General features: G+C 39.8%; 1 protein-coding gene across 2 annotated transcripts in view; it reads left to right on the top strand.

Moving 5' to 3' along the window:
* Nucleotides 1-25,273, top strand: part of DNM3 (dynamin 3) — a 689,813-nt gene that overhangs the window by 662,414 nt on the left and 2,126 nt on the right. The window contains exons 24-25 of one of the 2 annotated variants that reach the window (XM_027868461.1): nucleotides 4,196-4,248; nucleotides 15,639-16,124. The exons of the other annotated variant lie outside the window; for it this stretch is intronic. Of the exons in view, the coding sequence (XP_027724262.1) occupies nucleotides 4,196-4,248; nucleotides 15,639-15,865 (280 nt within the window). The 3' untranslated portion in view covers nucleotides 15,866-16,124. Of the gene's footprint in view, nucleotides 1-4,195; nucleotides 4,249-15,638; nucleotides 16,125-25,273 lie in introns of those variants that run through there. 2 annotated transcript variants of the gene reach the window in all.

Here is a 25,273-nt window from a genome sequence, read left to right on the forward strand (position 1 = left end):
GAGAGCCATCCCTTAGAACAAATAATAAAAAAGGAAAGAGGAAAGGGTTTAGCAAAACTAATCAAGATATTGAAACACTCTGATATTATATGTAGTGTTCCACTCCCATAGCTATCCTGCAAGAAGCAGGGGAAGATGCCTTCTCTTCTCTTTGCTCAGGACAAACTTGGCTGTTATAATTCCACAGAATTCATTTTTATTTGTTTTGTCGTTACTCTTCGCATTCTCATTGTTGTAGTTGTATTTTTTTTTCCTGAATCTGCTTGCTTTATTTTGCATCTATTTCATCTTCCCCATGCCCCTCTCTGGGTATCGTTTTCATAAGTCCTTACAGAACAAGAATCTTTCATTGCATTCATGTATTACAATTTGTTTAGCTATTCCCCAATCGATGGGCATCTACTTCATTTCCATTTCCTTGGTGTCACTAAAAAAGTGCTACTATAAATATTTTGTTGTGTACTTTAAAAAATAATAACCCACTTAAGTAAGACCCAAAGGTGAACAGACTTGGCCCACAGGTGAAAGAGACCCACCCCAAAAGAGAGCCAAATTTAAAAGCCCAATTCACAGCATAAGAAAAAAAGGACACTTAAAATTTTGCTATATTTTCTTTTCATAAACGGGAATATTATATGAGAAGATAAGTTGGCCTTCTTATCTTTCTCTCTTTCTTCTAGTATAACAGAGCAATGAGGCATTCTGATTCCTTTGATAACTTGGAAGTAACTGAATTCCACGTTTAGCATCAGAGGCTAAAGGGTGTTAGAAGCTGTGCTCCAGATATCCAGGGATATGGAGAGTCCTTGGCAGCTGGTGGCACAGTGAATAGAATAACTGGTCCTGGAGTCAGGAAAACCTGAATTCAAATTCCTCCCTCAGACACTTACTAGCTGTGTGACCCTGGACAGGTCACTTAATTTCTCTCTGCCTCAGTTTCCTCAACTATGAAATGAGGATAATAATAGCACTTTCCTCCCAACACTGGTGTAAGGATCAAATGATTTGTAAAGCATTTAGTATAGTGCCTGGCACATAGTAGGCACTTAATAAATGTTTTTCTCTTCTTTTCAAAGTTGTACCCATTGAGATAATGTGGCCAATTAAAGAATCCACACTGCTCATGGGTAGGCCAAGCTAATATAATGAAAATGACAATTCTACCTAAATTAATTTACTTACTCAGTACCATACTAATCAAACTACCAAAAAATTATTTTATAGAGCTAGAAAAGACAATAACAAAATTCATCTGGAAGAACAAAAAGTCCAAAATAACAAAGGAACTAATGAAAAGAAATGCAAGGGAAGGTGGCCTAAGCATACCAGATCTTAAATTGTATTATAAAGCAGCAATCATCAAAACTACTTGGTACTGGCTAAGAAATAAAGTGGTAGATCAGTGAAATAGGTTAGGTATGCAAGACACAGCAGGCAATGACTATACTAATTCACTATTTGATAAATCCAAAGACTCCAGCTTCTAGGATAAGAAATCACTATTTGGCAAAAACTGCTGGGAAAACTGGAAAAATATATGGCAGAAACTGGGTATAGACCAACATCTTATGCACTCTATACCAAGATAAAGTCAAAATGGGTACAGGATTTAGATATAAAGACTGATACTATAAGCAAACTAGAAGAGTAAGGAATAGTTTACCTTTCAGATCTATGGAGAAGGGAAGAATTTATGACCAAACAACAGATAGAGAACTTTATGAAATACAAAATGGACAATTTTGATTACATCAAATTGAAAAATTTTTGCACAAATAAGGCCAATGCATTCAAGATTAGGAGGGAAGTAGAAAACTGGGAAAGAATTTTTACAACCAATGTCTCTGATAAAGGCCTCATTGTTAAAATATATAGAGAACAAAGTAAATTTATAAAGACTACAAGGCATTCCCCAATTGATAAATGGTCAGAGGATATGAACAGGAAGTTTTCAGAGGAAGAAACTAAAGCTGTTGATAGTCATATGAAAAAATGTTCTAAGTCACTATTGATTAGAGAAATGCAAATCAAAATGACTCTGAGGTACCACATCATACCTATCAGATTGGCTAATATGACAGAACAGGACAATGATAAATGTTGGAGAAGATATGAGAAAATTGGAACACTAATGCATTGTTAGTGGAATTGTGAAATGATCCAACCATTTTGGAGAGCAGTTTGGAACTATGCCCAAAGGGCTAGTGTGCATACCCTTTGACCCAGCAATACCACTTCTGGGTCTGTATCCCAAAGAGATCATAAAAATGGGAAAAGGACTCAACATGTATAAAAATATTTATAGCAGCTTTTTCTGTGGTGGCCAAGAATTGGAAATTGAGGGGATGCCCATCAATTGGGGAATGGCTGAACAAGTTGTGGTATATGAATGTAATGGAATACTGTTGTGCTGTAAGAAATGATGAGCAGGCTGACTTCAGAAAAACCTGGAAAGACTTACATGAACTGATGCAGAGTGAAATGAGCAGATCCAGGAGAACATTGTGCACAGTAACAGCAACATTATGGGATGACTGACTTTGATAGACTTGACTCTTCACAGCAATGCAGGAATCTAAGACAACTCCAAAAGACTCATGATGGAAGATGCTATCCATACCCAGAGAAAGAACTCTGGAGTCTGAATGCAGATGGAAGCATGCTCTTTGCTCTCCTTTTTCTTTGTTGTTTTGTTTTGTTGCTTCATTGTCCTAGTTCCTTCCATTAGTTCTAATTGTTCTTTACATCAGGACTAATGGGAAAATATGCTTAACGTGAATGAATATGTAGAGCCTATATCAGATTGTATGCTGTCTTGGGTGGGGGGAAAGAAGTAGGAGGGGGAGAAAATTTAAAACTCAAAATCTTATGGAAGTGAATGTTGAAAACTAAAAATAAATTAATTAATTAGAAAAAAAGAATCCACAGCCAAAAACTTGCAACATTGGTAAAGAATTCTGGATTTAGGGAGATAGAAGACTTGGTTTTGAGTTCCAGGTCTATTGTTTACTTCCTGTGTTACTTTGGATATATCATTTCACTACTCTAGGCCTCTGTAAAATGAGGGGGTTGGACCAGAGCTATATACATTCATACATATATACATATATGTATGTGTATATATATATATATGTATGTATAGCTATATATATATAGAAAAAATATAGATATATATATATTCTCATTTGAACACCACAACATCTCTGTGAGGTAGCATAGTGCCTGGCATATAGTAGGTGCTTAATAAATGCTTACATCTAGGTGGTATAGAGTTAGGTTGGTTTGCTAAATGGTGTGTCAATGGTGGAATATTTCCATTGGCTAAGATGTTTGCTGAATGGTGTGTCAATGGTGGAATATTTCCATTGGCTAAGATGTTAGCACCAGATAAGAGTAATGGATTTGCATACAGAATGCCCCACTTTAAAATCCTGACTGATGCTATCTATGTGACCCTGGGGAAATCATTTAATCTCTCCAAGCCTTAGCTTTTTCATTTGTAAAATCAGGGTAATAATAATACCTACCTCTCAGGGTTGTTGTGAGAATCAAATGAGGTGTTATGCATGAAATTGGCTAGGTGGTACAATGAATAGAGTGCTGAATTCAAATCCTGTCTCAAATACTTACTATCTGTGTAGCTCTAAGCAAGTCATTTAACCACTGTCAGTCTCGGTTTCCTCTTTCATATAATGGGTATAATAATAATACCCACCTTACAAAGTTGTTGTGAGGGTCATATTTTTAAAGAACTTTGTAAACCTATATATAGTCACATGTAGTAAATGTCAGAACCAGGATTTGAACGTGTGAAATCCTGAATCCAACTCATTTACTCCAGTGATCATATCCTCTGAGCCAACAGAAATATGCCATTGTTAACACAACACTTGGGAAATGTCAGTATAGACACATTCAAATTTTCATCCTGGAAATAATACCTTGCCCAATGAGCCATGTGGAATGTTAGTTTTCAGAGTTCAGCTGAAAAACATCTAGAGGAGCCAGGAAATTTGCTGAGGCAAGATCGATTTGAGGGTTATGTTTGTGGAAAGAAAAACCAGGACATTGTTAGGACTCTCTGGTGACTTGTGTCATTAAGTATATGATGATCAGCCACTAGGCTGTTTCTTGCCGTCACTTCTTCCAGGGCCAAAAAGTCTAACTAATGTAATCCATTGCCTCTTCCAATCAGGTCGATAAACTCAAAATACAAGTCTACAGAAATCAATGAGGACATCAAAGCAGGTTGGATATCTTTTGGAATCTCCTGGCATAAGAAACACCACTACCACCCACAACCTAAAATTGGGAGTTCCCAAGCATGTTTTTTAAATTTTTGGATAGGACCCTCCCCACCATTACCACCCCTCATCCTCAACAAAATAATCATCACCATCATCATCATAACAATAATCATAATCGCTAACATTTATATAGTACTTTAAGGTTTGTGAAGCACTTTACACCTATCACCTCATTTTAGTTTCACAACAACCCTCCAAATCAAGGACTATTATTATCCCCATTTTATAGATGAAGAAACTAACACAGGTTGCACAGCCAGTAAATGTCTGAAGCAAGATTCAAACTCAGATTATCCCGAATCCAGGTCTTAGTACTTATACCACCTTACTGACTCTACAAAATCCTCTTGTCCTCTACCATTTATCCCTTTTCCTGACCATTCTACTACTGTATTTCCTGCTTAGGGTCATCCAGATTTTTTAAGGATCCATCCCATTGTATGTAGGCCCTTCAAGCAGTTTAAATTTGGTTGCATCCCACCCATTTCCTCCTCATTAATAGAAATAGGGTATCAGAGTCGGAAGGGACCTTAACAATTGTCTAATCCAACCTTCTCATTTCACAGATGAAAAGACCAAAGAGGTTTAGTGTCCTGCACACAGGTAATAAGAAGCAGAGCCAGGACCAGAGCTCAGAGCTCCGGAGTTCCAATGCTCTTTCCATGCCAAGCTGCAGGCTTGTTTTAGGTTGGTAGCATTAACCAGTATAGACCGGCCTGCTCTGTGATTTTCAGGTTTCAGGAGTTGGCTGGGATCACGGAAAGGTTCAGTGACTTTCTTAGAGTCCCACATCCAGTGGGTGTCAGAAGTGGGATTTGAATCTAGGTTTTCCTGACTCCGAGGGCAATTGCACCACACTGCCTCTTGCCCCATCAGTTCACTGTGGAGAGGGCTAGCACCATAGGAGAGCCGGGGGTGAAACTTCCTTGGGGAAGACACAAAGCAGAGGAGAGTTGCTAGGTAGGCTTAGTACTGACTTACTACTTAGATACTGTCCTCCATGCCCTTTGGGACCTAGGTAACACTTAGTCTTCTTGGATCATAGGATTTAGAGCTGGAAAGGACAATAGATCTAGTTTAACCCAACCATTCATTTTCTAGACCAGGAAACTGAGACCTAGCAAAGCGAGGTGAGTTGCCCAGAGTTGTAGAGGGAGTAAGCAGCAGCTGTACCAATGGACATCCCCTTCTCTGCCCTCTGCCAGATTCCCAGATATTTCTTGTTCTGACTGGCATTGGTAATGGAAGAATGAGAAGATCTGCCTATAGCTTCAGGCATCATTTTATTCTTGGCCAAATCTTTTGGGAAAAGTCAGCTTCTTGCCTTATGCAAAAGAATAAAGCCAAAGTGGTGAAATAATGCCAACTGACACTGTAGTATGCTTTTTCTGGTGTTGGGGTTTTTTTTGCGGGGGGTGGGGGGGTTCTTTTGGTTTTAACCTGTGATTTTTCATTGGCATAAAGAAATCCTAGTATGAAAACTCCCTCCACCTATATAGATTAGCAACTCTTTTGTAATTAGTCATCTTGGGGAGTTGCCTGAGGGTACTAGGAGATTAAATGACCTGACTAGGACCACATAGCCAGCACATGTTTGAGACCTAACTTAACATGGATTTGTTCTGATCCCAAGATTGGCTCTCTATGCATTATGCAGCTCTGCCCCTCCATAAAGATTTGTCAAGTACTTTTCATATATTACCTAAATCGAGCCTCTTAATATCCTGTGAGGTACATACTATAGGCATTTTTCTTATCCCCGTTTTATAGATGAACAAGCCAAAACTCAGGTCAGTGGGTTGTGCCCATAGTCACCCATTAGTAAAGATCAGAACCTGGATTTAAATATGTAACATCCTGAATCCAACTCTGGCACTTTGCCCACTAAACCAGGAAGAGGAGCCAGTCTTTGCGTAGTGTAGATCAAGTGATTGGGAGCTGCCCAGGCTGACCAACAATTCAGGTTTGGCTTGAGCCTTGAATCTTCTCATTATTGGTCCTCATGATGACCATTGACTACCTGTAGGCATCCATTTTTCAAAAGGAGAAAGAGCCCCATTTCTTAGCTTCATGTAGATAGATCTGGTCCAAAGAATGTGGGTTTAAAGGCCTGAACCAGATCCTGCTCTAGTGAATGGACAGTGATTGAGGGTGTTTTAAGAGCAAAGACTGTGAATAGACTGGTGCTAAGTATAACTGGAGCCACCCCATGGAATGTGCCATAAACATCCTTCAAACATTCAGAATAGCCTGTGTTTACAACAAGAGAAGAGAAAATGCAAGAGAAGTCTAGGAAAGGACCAAAACAAGGATGGGCCTCATGGGGAAGGGTCAACAGGTCGGATATGAAAGGTAGAGTTGGCTGGGACTGAATAAAGGTGTCCATAGCCTCAGTCCACAGCATTCTGAGTTGGAGGGAAGAACATCATGGTGCAATGGGAAAGGTCCTGAATTTCAAGAGAGAAGATGCGGGTTCAAATTCTGCCTTTGCCATTAACTGCCTGTATGACCTCCAGCATCTTTCCTTGTCTAAAATTTAGCATAAATTCTTACAGCATTGAAATGATCTCTCAGCCCCTACAGTCTTCACTAGTAGCTGAAGCAATGTGAGCACATTCCCATCTCTGGTACATTGTCACTGTTTCTGCTGTGGTTCAGATGATAGCTGGTGCTCCCTGCCTCAATGAAGCATGGTGATAATCTTGATAAGAGCAATCTCACAGATCTATAGTACAGCACTTTCTATATATGCTTACTACATACTAACTGGCCAGTTTATTTTATGGTGGAACAGATAGCATGCTGGCTACAGAGTCCAGAAGACCTGGGTGTGAATGCCACCTCTGACATTTGATAGCTGTGTGACTACAGGCAAGTCCCTTAATCACTTTTAGCCTAAGTTTTTTATCCGCACAATAGGGATAGCTAGGTGGCCCAGTGGATAGAGAGCTGGACTTGGAATCAGGAAGATCTGAGATCAAATCAGACCTCAGATATTTACTAGCTGTATGACCTAGAGTAAGTCCCTTAACTTCTGTCTACCTGTTTCCTCATCAGTAAAATAGGGATAATAATAACACCTACCTCCCAGTGTTGTTGTGAGAATCAAGTGGGATAATATTTGTAAAGTGCTTTGCAAACCTCATGCTGCCCTATAAATGCTGGCTATTATTATTATCATAATTATACTAGACAATACCTATTTGATGGTATTGTTCTGAGAATCAAATGAAATGATGTAGATAAAGGGGTTTTTTTTACCTTAAAGCATCATGTAAAAGTCAGTTATCACCATCCTTATTATTAATAATGATAGCTAATATTTATATAGGACCTAATATGTACCCATAACTATGCTAAGTGCTTTACTAATATTAATCTCATTTGACTCTCATGAAAGCCTTGGGAGGTAGGCATTATTATTATCCTCATTTTACAGACAGGGAAACTGAGACAAACTTTTTTTTAAAGTGACTTGCTCAGAGTCACACGGCTAATGAATGTCTGAGGCCAGATTTGAACTCAGGTCTTCCTAACTCCAGGCCTGATACCCTATTCACTGTACCACTTAGCTGCCTCAAGGAAACTGCACTGTATATGGCTGTGACTTGTTTAACCCATCCAATTTGCCTTAATTAAAAGTGATGACTTCAATTCTTCCAGTTTTGTATTAACTTTATGTTAGCATTAATGTAAGGAGAACCAGGCACCTAGAATGAGAGCTAGCTAGTTTCCATAATTGATAGAAATAGTTATATAGGCATGATTTCTTTGCATTTATCTCTCAGTTGAGTCCAGGAACCCATCAAGATCCCGGAGACTTCAGCCTTTGTTGTTAATGCTACCAACCTAAATCAAGCCTGCAGCTTGGCGTGGAAAGAGCATTGGAACTCCAGAGCTCTGAGCTCTGGTCCTGGCTCTGCTGCTTGTTACCTGTGTGTAAGACACTCAACCTCTTTGGTCTTTTCATCTGTGAAATGAGAGGGTTGGATTAGACAATTGTTAAGGTCCCTTCCGGCTCTGATACCTTATTTCTGTTACTCTATATATGCTGTACTCTATTTCTGTTACTCTGTACACCCTGGGATCACTCATTAAAATGAGCCAATGGACTTCTCACAGATTCATACAATCTCTGGGTTGAGAAGAACCTTAGAGGTCATCCAGTCCATCAACTGTCATGGATGACCTCTTCCTATGATATCCCTTAAAGTGATCATCCAAACTCCACTTAAGCTCTACTAGTGATGAGGAGGAACTCACAATCCAGTTCATTTTCGGACTCCTTTGATTAATTAGAATTTCTTCCTTCTATTAAACTAATATCTACCACACTATAACTTCTACCTACCGATTCTGATTCTCCCCTCTGAAATTTAATCCTTCTTCCACAGGACAGCCCTTCAAATATCTGAAGACAGCAATTAAGCCCCTCTAAAATATTTATCCTCTAGGTGAAGACACCCTAATGGTTTCAATTGATACTCACATGCCATAGTTGGAGGCTTCTCATCTTCCTGACTAGCTTCTCTGGATCATTTCAACTCATCCGTCATCCAGAACTGAGCCACAACACTACAAGTGTGGCCCAGTCAAGTACAGTAGAATGAATATCTTTCTTGTTCTGAACATGATAATTTCTTAATGGAGCCTCTGGTTGCATTATCATGTCACACAGAATTCAGTCATACAAATCCTTTAGAAGTTCAAGCAGATGTCATGGAACTTCAGAATTGTAAGGGACCTCAGAAGTCATCCAGTTCAACCAGTGTCTGAGCAGGAATCCCTTCAATTACATCCTTCACAAGTGATCATCCAGACCCTGCTTGAAGTCTACCAGTGACAGTGAACTCGCTATTTTATTCCTTTATGTAATGAAGAGTTTGTTTGCATCAACCTTTGGTATACTTTTTTTTTCCTTCTCTTTTCTTTTCTTTCCTTTCCTTTTCTTTTTTTAGGACTAGGTCTCCCTATCTCCCCCAGCCTGCAAGTGCAGCATCCATTCATGAGCCCAGCCCCACTGCTGATTATCATGGGAGCTTTGACCTACCACATTTCTGACTTAGACCAGTCTGCCCATACTTAGGCAGCCTGGTAGTCCCTTGCTCCCAGGGATCACCATATTGGTGCCAGTCTTGGTGAGATTACATGATCAGCTTTGGCCCTACTACCATTCAGAGCTCCCGAGCTCAAGTGACCCACCAGCCTCAGCTTCCCAAGTAGTGTGGATCACAGGAGTACAATAGCTGGCTAGAATCATATTTCAAATGTGCTGGGCTAGCTTTCTGAAGGACCGCTGAAATGAGTTATTCTGTAAAGGGAAGAATCCTTTTCTAATGTCCACAATTTACTTTTTCTCTTCTGAAATATTAACTCATAATTTCTAGAATTTTCTTACAGAACAGCATACCTGGAAGTATGCCCCTTAAAAAAATCATCTGGGAAATTGAATTTTAGTTTCCAATTGGCTTATTTTCCAGTTTCTGGAATGCTTTAATCTGCGTTTCTTATCTGTCTTCAACCAGCAGTGACTCCTACTACTTTGGTTTCAGGCTTATCAGTTGTATCTTTTTCCTATGCTTTATCATCCACTGTGTACCCAACCTTTCTGACAAGCAGATGAGATCATTAAACAAAACTATAAATGCTCAGGGGTTGAAGGTAGGCACATTTTGCCCTGAATCAAGATTCTCTTTATAAAGTAGAATAATCCTTCTGAAATGTAAATGACCCCCACCATCAGCTCTGCCCTTCTCCTTCCACAAGCCACTCAAACCACCCCTTGTTTATCTCTTTTTGTTATTTAGGGCATCAGTCAGAGTGTGTTCAATCAACGTTTGTCATTACAGGGCATGGATAATGGAAATTCGTAGCTCATTATGTAAAAAGGGGAGAACTAATCCCACAACCAACTCTATGAGATTACAGAGTATGGGCCATTTTTAGTCCCTTAATAAACTAGAGGATTCCCCAGTCAAGCTAATGAGGTTACTGGGCATACAGTCAGAAAAACTTCATACTAGGCTTTGGATTTTAGCTTTATTTCCCATCACCATTTTCCCCAGAGCAAGACCAGAATAGACTCATGAGTCTACTCATTCCTCTTTAGCCCATGGGTGGAGCCCCTAATAGGCAGCTAGGTGACACAGTGGATAGAACCCTGGGCTTAGAATCAGGAAGACTCATCTTCAGAAGTTCAAATCTGGCCTCAAACGTTTGCTAGCTATGTGACCTTGGACAAGTAATTATCCCTGTTTGCCTCAGTTACTCATCTATATAATGAGCTGGAGAAGAAAATGGCAAACCACTCCAGTATCTTTGCCAAGAAAACCCCAGATGGGATGCAAAAAGAGTTGGGCATGACTGAAACTACTGAACAAAAACAGAAGTCTTGATAAGCAGTAAACCCACCAAATGGTAGGGAAAACAAGGTGAAGCCTGAATGATTCATGAAACAATCAGATATTGACTTTACTGGGCTTAATTGTGGGGAGGGGAGTGAGCATTTATTAAATACCCACTTAAAGTGCTAGATGCTGAGGGGCAACTAGGTGGTGGAGTGGATAGAGCACTGGATCAGAGGACCTGAGTTCAAATCCCACCTCCCACACATAACACTCATTAGCTGTGTGACTCTGGGCAAGTCACTTAACCCCAATTGCCTCACACACACACAAAAGTGCTAGATGCTATGCTAAGTGCTTTGCAAATATTCTCTCTCCCTCACTCCTGCCTCTAGTCAGTTGCATAAAGTAGCCATTTAGTAAATGTTTATTTATTTATTTTAGGCAATTAGGGTTAAGTGACTTGCCCAGGGTCACACAGCTAGTGTCAAGTGTTTGGTCTAAGGCCAGATTTGAACTGAGGTCCTCCTGATTTCAGGGCTGGTGCTCTATCCACTGTACCACCTACCTGCCCCTTTAGTAAATGTTTATTGAAGTAACTGTATGATTCAGAGAAATCTGGATATCTTCCCCTCCCTCCACCAAAAAGAAAAAAAAAAAAGCTTAAAAATCTTCCCAGGTTCATTCATTCCTTCTATTTTTTTCTCCTTTAGAAAACGTTAAGTACAGACTGCCAATGAGGGCTATCTGGGGTCCCAAAAAACCCTTACAGACACTATATACTGACCTTATAGCATCCTCCAAGACTCCAATTTACAAAAAAGAATCTCTTCCAGATCCAAAGAATATGTGGGCAGAATTCAACGTTAACAAGATTCCTAAGCACAGTAAATACTATTGATTCACTCCATCAGTGCTGCCCTCTTCTCATGTCTTCACCTCCCCCCACAACCCAGCTTGGCCAAGAAGGAAGGCTCCTTTGCATTTCTTCCTGATGAAGATCTTTTGTTTCTACTATTATGTCCACCACCTATTTCCTAATAATATAGTAGCTTACTTTTTAGGTTTATAAATACAGTTGATTAACAGAACATTGAAAATGCTTCTCATTTATCTTCAGTTAGATTCCAATTAGTAAAAGGCTTTCCAATTCCAGGTTGTGAATTGTCCAGGGATATTTTCTCCACCACTCCTTGAGGGTCTGGAAATCCCATCTGGTGCTCGGTCTGTAAAAAACTAGAGAGAAGTAAAAGCCACTTGTACCTGAGAGATAGTACTGGATTTGGATTCGGGAAGACCTGCGTCCAAATTCTATCTCATATGCTTACTAGCTGTGTGACCCTGGACAAGTCATTTAACTGCTCTTAAGCTTCTTTTTTCTGATCTGTAAAATGAGGATCATAATAGCACCTTTCTCATAGAGTTGTTTTAAGGATTAAATGAGTTAATATGTGTGTAGCACTTTGCAAACTTTAAAGCAAGTGCTATGTAAATGTGAGCTATTATCATTGTGTTGACTTTGGCCCAAAGATACTGTGATTCAAATGAGTGACAAATGTCAAGTGATTAATTACTATAATCCAGGTTCATTTTATGGCCCTCGAGGGCCATCTTTTCATAAGGAGCATACTCACAGATAAGATGTATATGTGGGTGAGGACCATGTATTCCAGATTAAATGGTGGCTAAAATAGAGATGGAATGGGATGGGGTTGTTGGAAGGTTCCTGGTTAAGAAATGTAATCCTAACAGTGTGAAGAGACAGCAAAGGTCATGGTTGTGGTCCAAACTAAGCCGAAGCCATCTCCATATCCTCTCCAACAGGTATCTGCCTCCAGACCTCCAGTAATGGAGAATTTACTCTCTCTTGAGGCAACCCACATACCACCTTGAAGAAGCTCTAATTTTGAGAGTTTTACTTATATCAGTCCAGAGCCTGCCTTTGGGAAACATCCCCCCATTGCCACCAGCTCTGCCATTGCAACCAAGCAGAATAAATCTAACCCCTTTTCCACATGACAAGCTAGATATTTAGTCTGGAGAAAAGAAGATTCCAGAGAATCATGCCTGCTGTCTGGAAGTATTTGAAGGGCTGTCCTGTGAAAGAGGGATTAGATTTGTTTGGTTTGGCCCTGGAGGCAGAACCAGCAGCAATGAGTAGAAACTGAAAAGAAAAAAATTCAGGCTTGATGCAAGTCAAAACTTGCTAAGGACTCCAGCTATCCCACAGTGAAATGGGCTGGTTCTAGACAAAGCCCACTCTTCCTCATGGAGGTCTTTAAGCAAACGTAGCATGTCTGCTTCTCAACTATCAATCAATCAATCTACTACTATTTGTTAAACATTGGTGTTGGTCCTTCGTTCTGGAAGAGGACCAATGACATCAGGAGAGTGATGTCTTAACTTGCAAGTGGGTTGGATTTAAATGAGGCAAGGCTGTGCAGAATTATCAGCCTCACTCTCTCTTCCAGAGTCGTCTCAGTCCAGTAGCAAGACATGGGTCAGGATGACTAGCAATGACCCAGCATTTGTTAAACACATTCTGTGTGGCAGTCATTGTGCTAGATGAAATGGAAAGGTCCCTTGCCTGGTTTTGTGTAACATAGAATAAGTCTTTCCTTTAGGCTGTAGTTCCCTGGTCTTGGACTCAGGGAAGACCTGAGTTCAAATCCTGACTCAGACACTAGCTGTGTGACCCTGGGTGAGTCACTTAATTTTTGCCTGCCTCAATTTCCTCAACTGTAAAATGGGGATAATAATAGCATCAACATTATAGGGCTGCTGTGAGGACCAAATGAGATACTTGTAAAGTGCTTTCCAAACTTTAAAGTGCTATATAAATGGTAGCCATTATTAACAATAACTAGCATTTATATAGTACTTAATATGTGTCAGGCACTGTGCTCAGTGCTTTATAATTATAACCTCATTTGATTCTTATGACAAACCTGGGATGTAGGTGCTATTATAATTCCCATTTTATAGTTGAGGAAACTGAGGCAAATAGAGGTTAAGTGACTTGTTAAGGACACACAACTAGTAAGGGTCTGAGGCCTAGTTTGAATTTAGATCTTCCAGTCTCTGGGCCTAGTGCCCTATCCCACATTCCACTTAGCTGCCTATTTTTATTAGCTTAGATGGCAGTCTCCAGCCGTCTCAACATCTCTCTTATCACCTTGGTTACTGTCCTCTGGACATGAACCAATTTACAAATATCCCTCTGGCTTCCAGAAATGAACACCATGCTCCAAATATAGTCTGACCAGGGCATAGTACAGTAGGAGATCACCTCCCTCATTCTGGCCCCCCTTCCTTCCTCTCTTAATACAGCCTAAGATCATATCAGTTTTTCCAGGCTGCCAGAGCCCCTCATCCTCTGGTAGGTTGTCTCAGGGAATGATGCACTTCCACACAAGGCACCCAGGACAGAGAGAACAGGGGGATCATTAGTCAAATTAATGCTTTCTCCCTCTTCAAATGATCATTTCTTGAATAAGAGCCATTCCACAAATAATAAATGGTCAAAGCAATATGAATGAGTTGTTTTCTAAAGAAGAGATTCAAGATATTAATAGCTCTATGAAAAAGTGCTCCAAATCACTAACAATTATTTAAATGCAAATTAAAGCAACTCTGAGGTTCTACTTCATACCTATCATATTGGCAAAGCTGATCAAAAGAAAAAAAACAAAAAAACAAGAAAATGAGAAATTCTGAGGAGCTGCAGGAAAACAAGCAAGTCAATGTCCTGCTGGTGGAGGTGTGAATTGGTCAGTCTGTTCTGGAAAGTAATTTGGGAACTATTCCCCAAAGGTTACTAAACCGTACATACAGTTTGTCCAAATGATAACACAATTAGGCCTATGTCCTAAAAAGATTTAAAAAAAAGGAAAATGATCCCTATATACGAAAAATATTTATAGTAGCTCTTTTGTGGTGGCAAAGAAATGGAAATTAAGGGGTACTCATCAATTAGGAATGGCTAGATAAATTATAGTGTATCAATGTAATGGAATCATATTATACTATAAGAAATGATGAAGGGCATGGTTTGAGAGGAACCTGGGAAGACTTTTATGAACTGAAGCAGAGGTGAGCAAAAGTAAAGCAAACAAAAAACAAAAACAAAAAAAAACCCCTCAAACAATTTGTACAATAACAGCATTGTAAAAATAATTTTGAATGACTTAAGAACTTTGATCAATGCAATGATAAATTAGGATTCCAGAGGATTGGTGATGAAGAGTGATGAAATCAGGGTGCAGATTGAAATGTATATATAAAGCCAAAGTGGATTTGTTTTGCTTGACTCTTTACATTTGTTGCAAGGGTTTTTTTCCCCCCCTTTAAATTGGGGGAGGAGAAGAGGAGGGAAAGAAAATAAATTTCTTCCATTCAAAAAAAGTGGAATTAAAATTTATAAACCAAATAGTCACTTATTACTTATCTATGCATCTTGTTTCCCCCAGTAGAATGTAAACTCTTTTAGGGCAGGAACTGTTTTGTTCTGTCTTTCTGTTCCCGGTGCCTAGCCCTGTGCCTTCCACATAAAAGCTCGTTTAAAACATTTGGTGAAATTCTGAAGGACTCATGATGAAAAATGCTATCTACCTCCAGAGGGAAAACTGATGAAGTCTAAGTGCAAACATTTTTTTTCACTTTATTTTTCTTGCTTTTTTTTGCAAATGTGGCTAATATGGAAATATGTTTTGCATTACATCACATATTTAATTGATATCATATTGCATGCCTTCTCAGGGGAAGGGCTGGAGAAAGGAAGAAAATTTGGAACCTCTAATTTTTTTAAATGAACATTAAAAATAAAGAAATAATGAATTTTTAAAAAATAAATCAATGATCTACCCCTCCTTTCCAAATTTGCTAAATTGAATGGAATGGAATTGAACAACTTCTGGAAACTAGGCATGGCTAGGAATGTATTGTCCCCAGACAAGCTCAAATACTCAATGGATCTGTGATCTTACAGATGTGGATCTTCCTTCCAATGCTGAAGATAGAAGCACCACCCCCATCGGTCCCCCCCAGGCCTGCTCATCCTGTGTGAGTCTTGTCATTCCTGCAATCAAGCCAATTGAAATACACATAAAAGAATTCAGTGGTGCTTTAGCCTATCTCAGTGCTAATCAAACTACTACTAAACTGTTAACTGTGCCATACTCATTTGGCCATTTGTTCTCGCAGTGGCCAAGTTAAAAGGAACAGGGAGAAGAGAGCATATACTAGTGGCTGACAAATAATGGAGATGGGAGTTTTATTGGGTCTTGATATTGAGCACACATGCAATACAATGAACTGTGATCCCTTCGATATGAACATACTCATCATAAGGGCAGATAGCAACCCATTTACACCTCTTCACCCTATACAATTCTTGTCTACATTGTTTTATTGATCCTCCAGAGGCGCTTTATCAAATGTATCAATGGATTTTCTCCAAACCTCATCAAGAAGACCAAACTGTAACAAATAATGTGTAAACTAATATGCTAAATATAACTAATGCATGATAAGGTACATAAAATATAATAAATGTGTAATAATAGGTATACTAGCATATAAATCCTAACTAATATATGATAAGTTACATAAACATATAAACTAATATATAAAACAATGTATAAGGTATATAATATATAACAAATATATAATAATTTATGAACTAACATTTAAAATATAACTCACATATGACAAAGTATATGAAATATAACTGTTTAATGAACTTGTCCTAATTAATTGTAATTATTGGAAATGATGCTAGTATAATAGAATTATGAGGCAAAAACTTTTAATATGATATCTTAAAAAAAAAAAAAGAGTGCCCAAACTAAGAATATTGCAGTCTTTTTCCAGCCTTACCTAATCAAGAGAGTGTCCTGACAGGCCAAGTCTTCTCTGTTTTGCCCATATATTCCTAATAGTGGTGATGGAAACATAAGGATCCCATAATGTTATGGCCCTGTCCATTAAGATCATCCAATTCCCTTTATGGACCTTATGCCCATCAAGAAGGCTTCACATCTTAATTTCATTTCCTGAGTGGACATCTCTGCTTGGAAAAGAAAGAATCTATTGACCAAATGATATAAGTATTTTGGTCACTTAGCAATTATATTTCTCATTACAAACTAATAAATCACATTCTAATTTACCAACCAATCTCTTGTGAGCTTGGTTTGCGAGGAGCTGTGTCCCAAACCTTGGTTCCTCTTAGGTGAACTGATGAAATGGAGCCTCTGAGCATAGGAAGCTGATAGACCTTCAGGGAGCAGCCTCTTCTCATTTGAGCACCTTTTAACCCCACCAGTGCCCAGGGGAGTGGTTCCCCCAAGTTTAAAATGACTACTCTGCTGTAAAGTTGCTCTATATTCTGAACTCACTGTTATCACTTTTTGTCACTTTTTTTTTTTAACTTGTAAATGTTCCAATGGATTCCACTTGATTATTCCCATCCACTAGTAAATGGAAGGCATCATTCGACACATTCCAAAAATCCTTCCAAGACAATTATAGCTCCTGCTTACAAAGGGCTTGAAGGTCTGCAAAATGCTTTGTGGGCAGCAGCTCTGTGAGGCAGGCTTCCATCTAACAAAGGAGAAGCTAAGTCACTTGTACAAAGTTGCACACCCAGGAAGAGTAGAGGTTGGGACTTGAATCCAGGCCTCCTGACTCTAACTAAAGCTTGGGCTCTTTGTACCAGATTACACACAATGCCTTCTTGCAGACCTCCGATGGCTAAATTGAGAAGCCGGAATCTCTTTGACTATTCTACAAATGGTGGGCTTGGGGTTGGGTGGTGATCTTCCTCCAGTAAGTTTCAGAAATGAACTAAAACTAGCTATTCCCAAAGGAAAGCTATGGTAGTTAATTGTTTGTGCTATGACCTTATTGTGCCCCAAATGAAAACTTTATTTTGTATTGTCTTATATGATTCTCTAGTTGATTCATGGACATAATACACTCTCCAACCAAAGTTTCATAGGCAAGGGAATGTGCATTATTTACTTATTTTGTATTTCCCATAGGATCTAACTGGGCATACACTGGATGTAGTTACAGCTTGTCAGAACCAGAAAAGACTTCAAAGGCCATGTAGTCCAAATCCTAGGTGGGGAAGTAGATTAGGCGGTGCAGTAGATTTCAGGGCCTGGAGTTAGGAAGACTCATTTTCATGAGATCAAATCTGACCTCAGGCATTTATTAGCTGTGTGACCCTGGGCAAGTCACTTAACCCTGTTAGCCTCAGTTTCCTCATCTGTAAAAAGAGGTAGAGGAGGAAATGGCAAACCACTCCAGTATCTCTGCCAAAAAAACTTAAATGGGGCCACAAAGCGTCAGACACAACTGAAAAATGACTGAACAAGCATATAATACCTAGTTCATACATGGTATATATTACTATATGTAGTATACTAATTGCTCTATGGGATATATGTAAGGGGATCCTGCCTTTGATGAACATACAATCTAAATTGGGAAGATAAAACATACACATATACATATGCAAATTATGGGTCCAATTATAGGCCAAAATCAATAAATTATGAACTGACCACCATGGATGATTCTTCTAAAGACTTTGTTCACGTTAACTGATAGCCTTATCCCACTAAAAGAAAGAAATCATAATTGAGAACTAGAAGGTCCCTTAGAAGTCATTGAGTACACCCCCTCTGTCACTTCACAAATGTGGAAACTAGAGCCCTGTAAGGTGAAATTAGGAGGCAGCTAGGTGGCTCAGCGGATAGAACTCCGAGCCTGGCATCAGGAAAACCTAAATTCAAATCCAGCCGCAGCCACTCATTAACTGTGTGACCCTGGGCAAATCATTTAACCTCTGTTTGCCTTAATCCACTGGAGGAGGAAATGGCACAAACCACTCCAGCATCTTTGCCAAGAAAACCCATGGACCCTATGGTCCATGGGGTCATGAAGGGTCGGAAACCACTAAACAACAAAAGTGATATTACTTGTCCTAGGTCACGGGGGAGTGACAGCCCTGGGATTCACTCATACCCTGTGATCTCAATAAAGTTCAGCAGTTCAAGTTGAGCAACCCAAGTCCATTACTCTCCCCATGATGCCACACTGCCTTTGACTCTATTTAAACTGCTTCTTACTTCAGCCCTTCCTGAACTGAGCCTTCAGCCAATGACACAGAGGACCCTTGATTTTGGCCGTAACTCAGTACCTCTGCCAAGAAAACCCCAAATGGGGTCACAAAGAGTCAGACACAATTGAAACAACTAAACAACAACAACAGGCCAGAAATCTGAGGGTGGGGTGGAGAAGCACAGTCACCAAGTCAGCACCCATCATGGGAGTATACTCATTCCAGACCTGATAGCAATTTGTCTCTATAGCATAAACATGTCTTTTGATAGAAAAAGAAGCATTAAAAAAATATGCTTTCTAAATGAATGGTAAGCTCTACAGAGCCCATGCCAAGTATCGGGACAAGAGTTTTTTCCATACTGGGATCCTACTTTAGCAGGTCCTAGATCCCTTCTCTGCAGTGATCTCCACTGTGGTAATGGAGTTTCACAGTGTCGTCTTCTAGCATCCTGTCATGTGTCCTGTAGTTTCCAAGCAATGCTCCTGGATCACGTAGGATAATACTAAGGATGCCCTTTACTGATCTAGCTGGGGTTAGAGCTCTCCACAAAGGAGAGAGAAAGAGAGAGCTAGAGACAGAGAGAGGGGGGAAGAGGGAGGGAGGGAGAGGGAGACAGAGAGAGAGAAGGAAAGGGTGAAGGAGGGAGGGATGGAATGAGGGGGAAGGGAGAGAGAGAGAGGGCCAGTGAGAGCAAGAACAAGTGAGAGACACAGAGATAGAGATATAGAGAAAGAAATAGTCAGAGAGAAAGACAGAGAGCATTTGTTAAGTGCTTAAGAGCCAGGCATTGTGCTAAGTTCTGAGAACATAAATACAAGCAAAAAGAAAAAGTCAAGGAGTTGACATTCTAGTGGGGGAAGACAGCAAAAGCATTAAAGGGAGCTAGCAAGAGTTTGTGGGGAAGACATGTGGTTGGGGAAGGTCCCCACTTGGGGGTAAGGTGGAGAAGTGGTCCAAGGAGGCATGGGCTGGTTCCAGTTGCCAGAGAGCATGGCTGGCATTCCAGCTTCCTCAAATGGTGGTTTGGGGAGGAATTCACAGAATAGGACACCAGCCCATGCAGCTCAGCCAGGTGGAAGGTTTGGGGCACTCCCAACCTTTTACCCTTGGAGCTCTTCACGGTAACTGTTACCTTGATGTTTCTTTCCCTAAACTAGTACATGAAACTCCTATAGCACAAATCACAATGGCCTTTGCATTTCTGCCTATCCCAGGGGCACTTCCTAGCTGTCAGAGGAATGACCCAACACAGCCCAGTTCGTCCTAAATTTTCTGTCCTTAAGGACTTGGGTGGAATTATTCAAATCATCCACTTTTCAAGGCAATGCACTAGTCCAATGCCAGGATGGTTCTGAGACTTTCGTAGTTCTGAGGTATGGATGAATCCCCCCAGATTTGAACCTAGGATTTGTTGTCTTATTGGGGTGTGTGTGTGTGTGTGTGTGTGTGTGTGTGTGTGTGTGTGTGTGTGTTTCTTTTAACCAAATCTGTGTTTTCATTCATGTAGGGAACTCACCAGGAAACTCACTCTACCAGTGCACATCAGCACTTCTTACTAGATTCACAGTTTTAGAGTTTCCTGGGACATTGAGAGGTTAAGTATACTGCTCAGGGCCACACAGCCAATAGGTATCAGAGATCAGACTTGAACCCAGGGCTTCCAGACCCCAAGGCTAGCTCTCTCTGCACAACCCTCACTGCCTCTCTTGTACCATTTTCAGAAAGCAATTTAGGGAATCAATCAATCATCAATCAGCTGACAAGCATTTACTAATTTCTTGCCAGGTGCTATATTGAGGGAATACAAAGACAAAAGCCACACAGTTCCTGCTCTCAAATATTTTACATTCTAATTGTGGGAAGGGGCCTAAGGAGAGTGGGGATACAACATTCACGGATAAGGTTTAAGTTTTAAAAGTTTTTAGAACAGGTATAAGATGGTCTTGGGGTGGGGGGAGGAAATGAGGTGGTCTTTTGAAGGTAACAGCACTGAAGTGAATCCTGAAAGCAACCAAGTATTTACAAGAGAGGGAAGAAGGGAGGGCATGCCAGGCATGGGGAACAGCCAATGCAAAGGCACAGAGTCCGGAGATGACATGTCACATGCAAGGAACAGCAAGACTGCTTAATGACTATTTGTTGAATCAAATTCAACGTCTAGAAGTAGTTGACCAGATGGGGAAACTGTGACATGCATATATATTACCCATCCCTCTGTTCCCTCTTGTACTTTGAGGAATCTTTGGCAAGGCATGTGAGATCTTGGGTCAGTGAATTAGAGAAAAGTGAGTCAGGCTCAGGCAGCTGCTCTTTGCTATTTCCAGGAAAACTTGTTTCTTAATTGTAGAGAACTCTGGCCTATTTGGCTCAAAGTTGTAGCTCAGCAGGAATGTGGAGTTTCAGGGAAGTTAAAGTCCTCTGATTTGGAGTATGTTGCCTGGGAACACGAAATGAGTTAGAAAACAGATCATGCTTTATGTCTCAGAGACACCTAGGGTTATGCCAGGATTAGCAAGTGCCTAGGACGTGTGTACTTGGAATATTATTAAAAGGAGCAAAAGATGCATTTATCATTTACAAAAATATTTTTAGCTGATTTATTTAGTAATAGTGAAAAACTTAACAACAATGTTCATATCCAACAATTTGGTTGAGCAGAATAAATTGTGTCATAGCAACATAATTTTGTATCATGCCATTAATATGATAAGTGAAGAATACAAATAAATATGAAAAGACTTACATGAAGTTATAGAAAGTAAAGTTAGTGAAAATTAAAAATAACACTCCCCTCAACTGTTTCCTCATCTTTAAAATGAAGAGGATTAGATCTGTGGTCCTCACAGCATGATGCATGGATCCTTTGGGGTCCCTGAGACCTTTTCAGAAAGTCTAAAAACTAAAAATATTTTTATAATAATACTAAGATGTTATTTGTCTATTAACATATTCCTCTTTTTTCCAACTATGTAACTATGAAAGTCTAGATTTTCTTCCTATACTTCAAACAAAATAACATCACAATAAATTGAATGTGGAGGCAGATATGAGAAGAAAGTTGTCTTGTATTCAGCCAAACATTAAAGAGATTTGCAAAAGTATGTAAAACAATGCTACTCTCCAACTAATTTCTTTGTTTCAGAAAATATAGTTATTTTTCATAAAAATATGTTATCTTAACATGAGATGGATTTATTATTGTTGTTTTAAGTGAATTAATAAATATTTTAAAATTTTAGCAGTTTTAATTTCTAATATAGTTAATATTGATAGATATAGCCACATGAAGAAAAGCTCTTTGAGGTCTTCAATAATTTTTCAGAGTGTAAAGGAGCCTTGAGACTCAAAGTTTGACAACTGCTGATGTAAGCTATGGCAACTTATCTTTTCCCCCCATTATCTCCCTCTACTCCTCCTCCTATCCCCCAAAATAAAACTTCTTAAGAGCATGACTTTTGCAATATAGTTTGCAAACAATACTGTTGGAATTCAGAAATTGGTTTGAGGAAGGAGAGGAGAGAGAAGAAAAGAAAGGGGCAGTATTTCACCATCAACCCGGCAGAGCCAATCAATTTTTATTGTTCTGCCCTGGCTGCCTTTTCCTGTCAGATCGTCCATGAATAAGATCAGTGGAGCTTCAGCTTCAATTATGGGAGCCCTCCCACGCAAATCATGTTGCTATTCTCCTCATCTGTAGCAATTACCTTGTATTGAGCCTTCTTTGAGACCGCGCGAACTTGACCCGACCTAACCCTTTTTCTTTTAAACCACTAAAATTTAATCCAGAAAAAAAAAATTGTTATTGCTATTAAAAAGAAGCTTTTGTTCTTTGTTGCCCAAATGTCAATAGTCTTGATTTCATGTTTTTTGGGGGGTTGTAGTATGTTGAAAACCTCCAGCTTGTTGGTTGGATGCTGTGTGGAGGATTTACTACCATCCATAGACAATAGTTGCACAATTTGAGAAGGCATGAATGTATTGTGATCTTTACTGTTGAAAAGTGCTTAAAACACCAGGGAAATCACAGATGCATCAAAGTGTCCAGGTATAGGGGATGAGTTAAGGAATTGTCAAATCCACCATCTGTGCATTTTTTGAGAGTTTTATTAAATTGATAACAAAAATGTTTTAAGAAATGAAAGCTACTTTGGAAAGCTACCTGGACATTTCCAAGTTTGAAAGCAGGGAAACTCTTGAGTCCCAAGACTTTTCAGACCCGAAGTCTATCGGGTTCTGCCCCCGATAATTTTTTCTCATCACACTGGATGCCAAGATAGTTCTTCTATTACCTCTTTCCATTTTGAGCCAAGCCTTCCTCTATCCATCTCTCTGCCCCCTGGAGACCCAAACTGCTCTTGAATGTTACTGAGCAATGGGCTGTTGTTCTAATAGCCATGCATTTACTGCACTACTTTCCACAAGTACATCCCTAGCACCACCCAAAGCACCCCATAAGGAAGATGAGACATCTTCCATCTGGAAATTAGATTTTTCTTCAGAAAGCACTTTCACATCTATAATCTCATTAGGTCCTCTCAGTAGTAGTAGTTGTTGTTGTTTTTAATTTAAATTATAAAGTGTTTATACATCATATGTATTTTCAATTCTAATTCCACTAACAAACCCAGCCAGGCTTCCACAGATGCTTCATCCTATATGTGTTGTTGTGTGGTGTTCATTTTTGAAGAGGACCAATGACACCATAATGTTAGGGTACAATAATGGATGATCAGTGATGTCTTGACTTGCTTGTGAATTGGATTTAAGTAAGGCAGAGTTGTGCAAAGTTGAGAGCCTCACTCTCTTCCAGAGTCATCAAAGTCCAGTGTAAAGACATAAATCAGGACAAGGGGTGATGGCCTGAGATGCAGTGGTTGACCTTGGCATCTTTGTTGTCTGACCAAGCTCTAAGTGTTTCACGGTGTCAGTTTCAGCCACCTTCATGGACTTTGGAACAAATTATTCTCATCTACCCATTGTACTGGGGGAAGTCTTTGTATGCTTGGGACACTCATTGATGGTTCTGAGGCCTGTGTAGCCCTGGAGCTGAAATGGTCTTATCAGGGTGTGGCTGTTGTGTGTGCTACAGCTTCTTGGAGCCACGGATGGGAGTTAAGTGCTAGGTAGACACCAAAGGTGGATGAGCAGGCCTGAAGGGCTCAGCAAGCCCTCACACCAGAGAGGCTAGTCCTCTCTGAACACCCCATATACCCCCCATTGTTTTGCCCACACTGATTTCTCCTACTTCTTTATTTATTGTGTTATTATCTTGACTTTTTCAAAATACTTTCACTATCTCAGAAAGGTTTGGTTCATTTTCCTCCTTCCTTTTGATAATCCCCACCCATTAATAAATTAAAATAATTAATAAATGGTTGAATGCTATATATGCTACCACTCCCCCCATAGCATGGCACAGTAAATAAGTGAATAGTGTTGAGCAAATTTCTCAGCCAAGTTTCTTGAAAGCCCAGGGAGAATCTCACCCATTACCTCAGTCAATAAACATTTATTAAGTACCTACTGTATGTCAGGCACTGTGCTAAGGACTGGGGATATAAAAGGGAGCAAAAGACAGCCTCTGCTCTCAAGAAGCTCACTATCTAATGGACCACCAGCGATTCTGAAGGACTGGAGATCCGATAAAATGAGTAGACAGAGTGAAACGAGAAGAAACGGATTAGCCCGCTAAGGAAGACTGCTTACTGTGTGTAGAAGCTTCAGTTTCCTGGGGTATAGATTTGGTTTTGATAGATTTCTCAGCTCTGCTCAGAGTAATAACAGTCATTCAGCCGCATTCTACAGCATCTGAATGGACCAACGCAGTCTGTCCCTGTAGGAAAGTTGTTCTGGAAGGTTCCTAGTTGTGTGTTGGGGGCAACATTTTTGGAGTCCTGTGTAAAGCATGTGGCAGGGTTTTATGTGTTCAACATAAACAAGATGAAGATAGTTCAGTTAGGTTTTGTTATTTAGCCTACAGCAGAAAGGGAGGTAATTCGGTCAGGTTTTGTTATTATTTTGCAGCAGAATGGGTATGAGTGAGGTGGGGTGGGGTGAGGTAGGGGTATAGTTCAGTCAAACAGTATGTTCCAATAACAAGGTTGTTTTTCTTCCGTGATTGGGAGCTGGCTGGGGAATCAGTAAGACCTGCTTCTGACACATACTTTGACCTTAGACAAGACACTTAACCTCCCAGTGCCCCAAGTGACTAATTATAGAGGAGTTGCTGACCTAAGCAATTTCACACCCAGCATTCCCTGTTTTCTCACCCCTTCCCCCCACCCCCCTCTCCTTGACTAATTTACTGGCACCAAAACGTATTTACTATGGGATACTCCAAGATTAAGTGCTGCTACGTTTCCTCCTGAGGCACCTGTCTCTCCTTATAAAGCTCTTTCTCCTTAAAAGCTTTGTAGTAATTTCAGCTAACAGTATGAAATAAATGATATTCCATTGATATTCCTTTTTTGGTCTTAGCTCTACTTCCT

Source organism: Vombatus ursinus, unplaced genomic scaffold, assembly GCF_900497805.2.
Source record: "Vombatus ursinus unplaced genomic scaffold, bare-nosed wombat genome assembly UNPS02014789.1, whole genome shotgun sequence".
NCBI lineage: Eukaryota > Metazoa > Chordata > Mammalia > Diprotodontia > Vombatidae > Vombatus > Vombatus ursinus.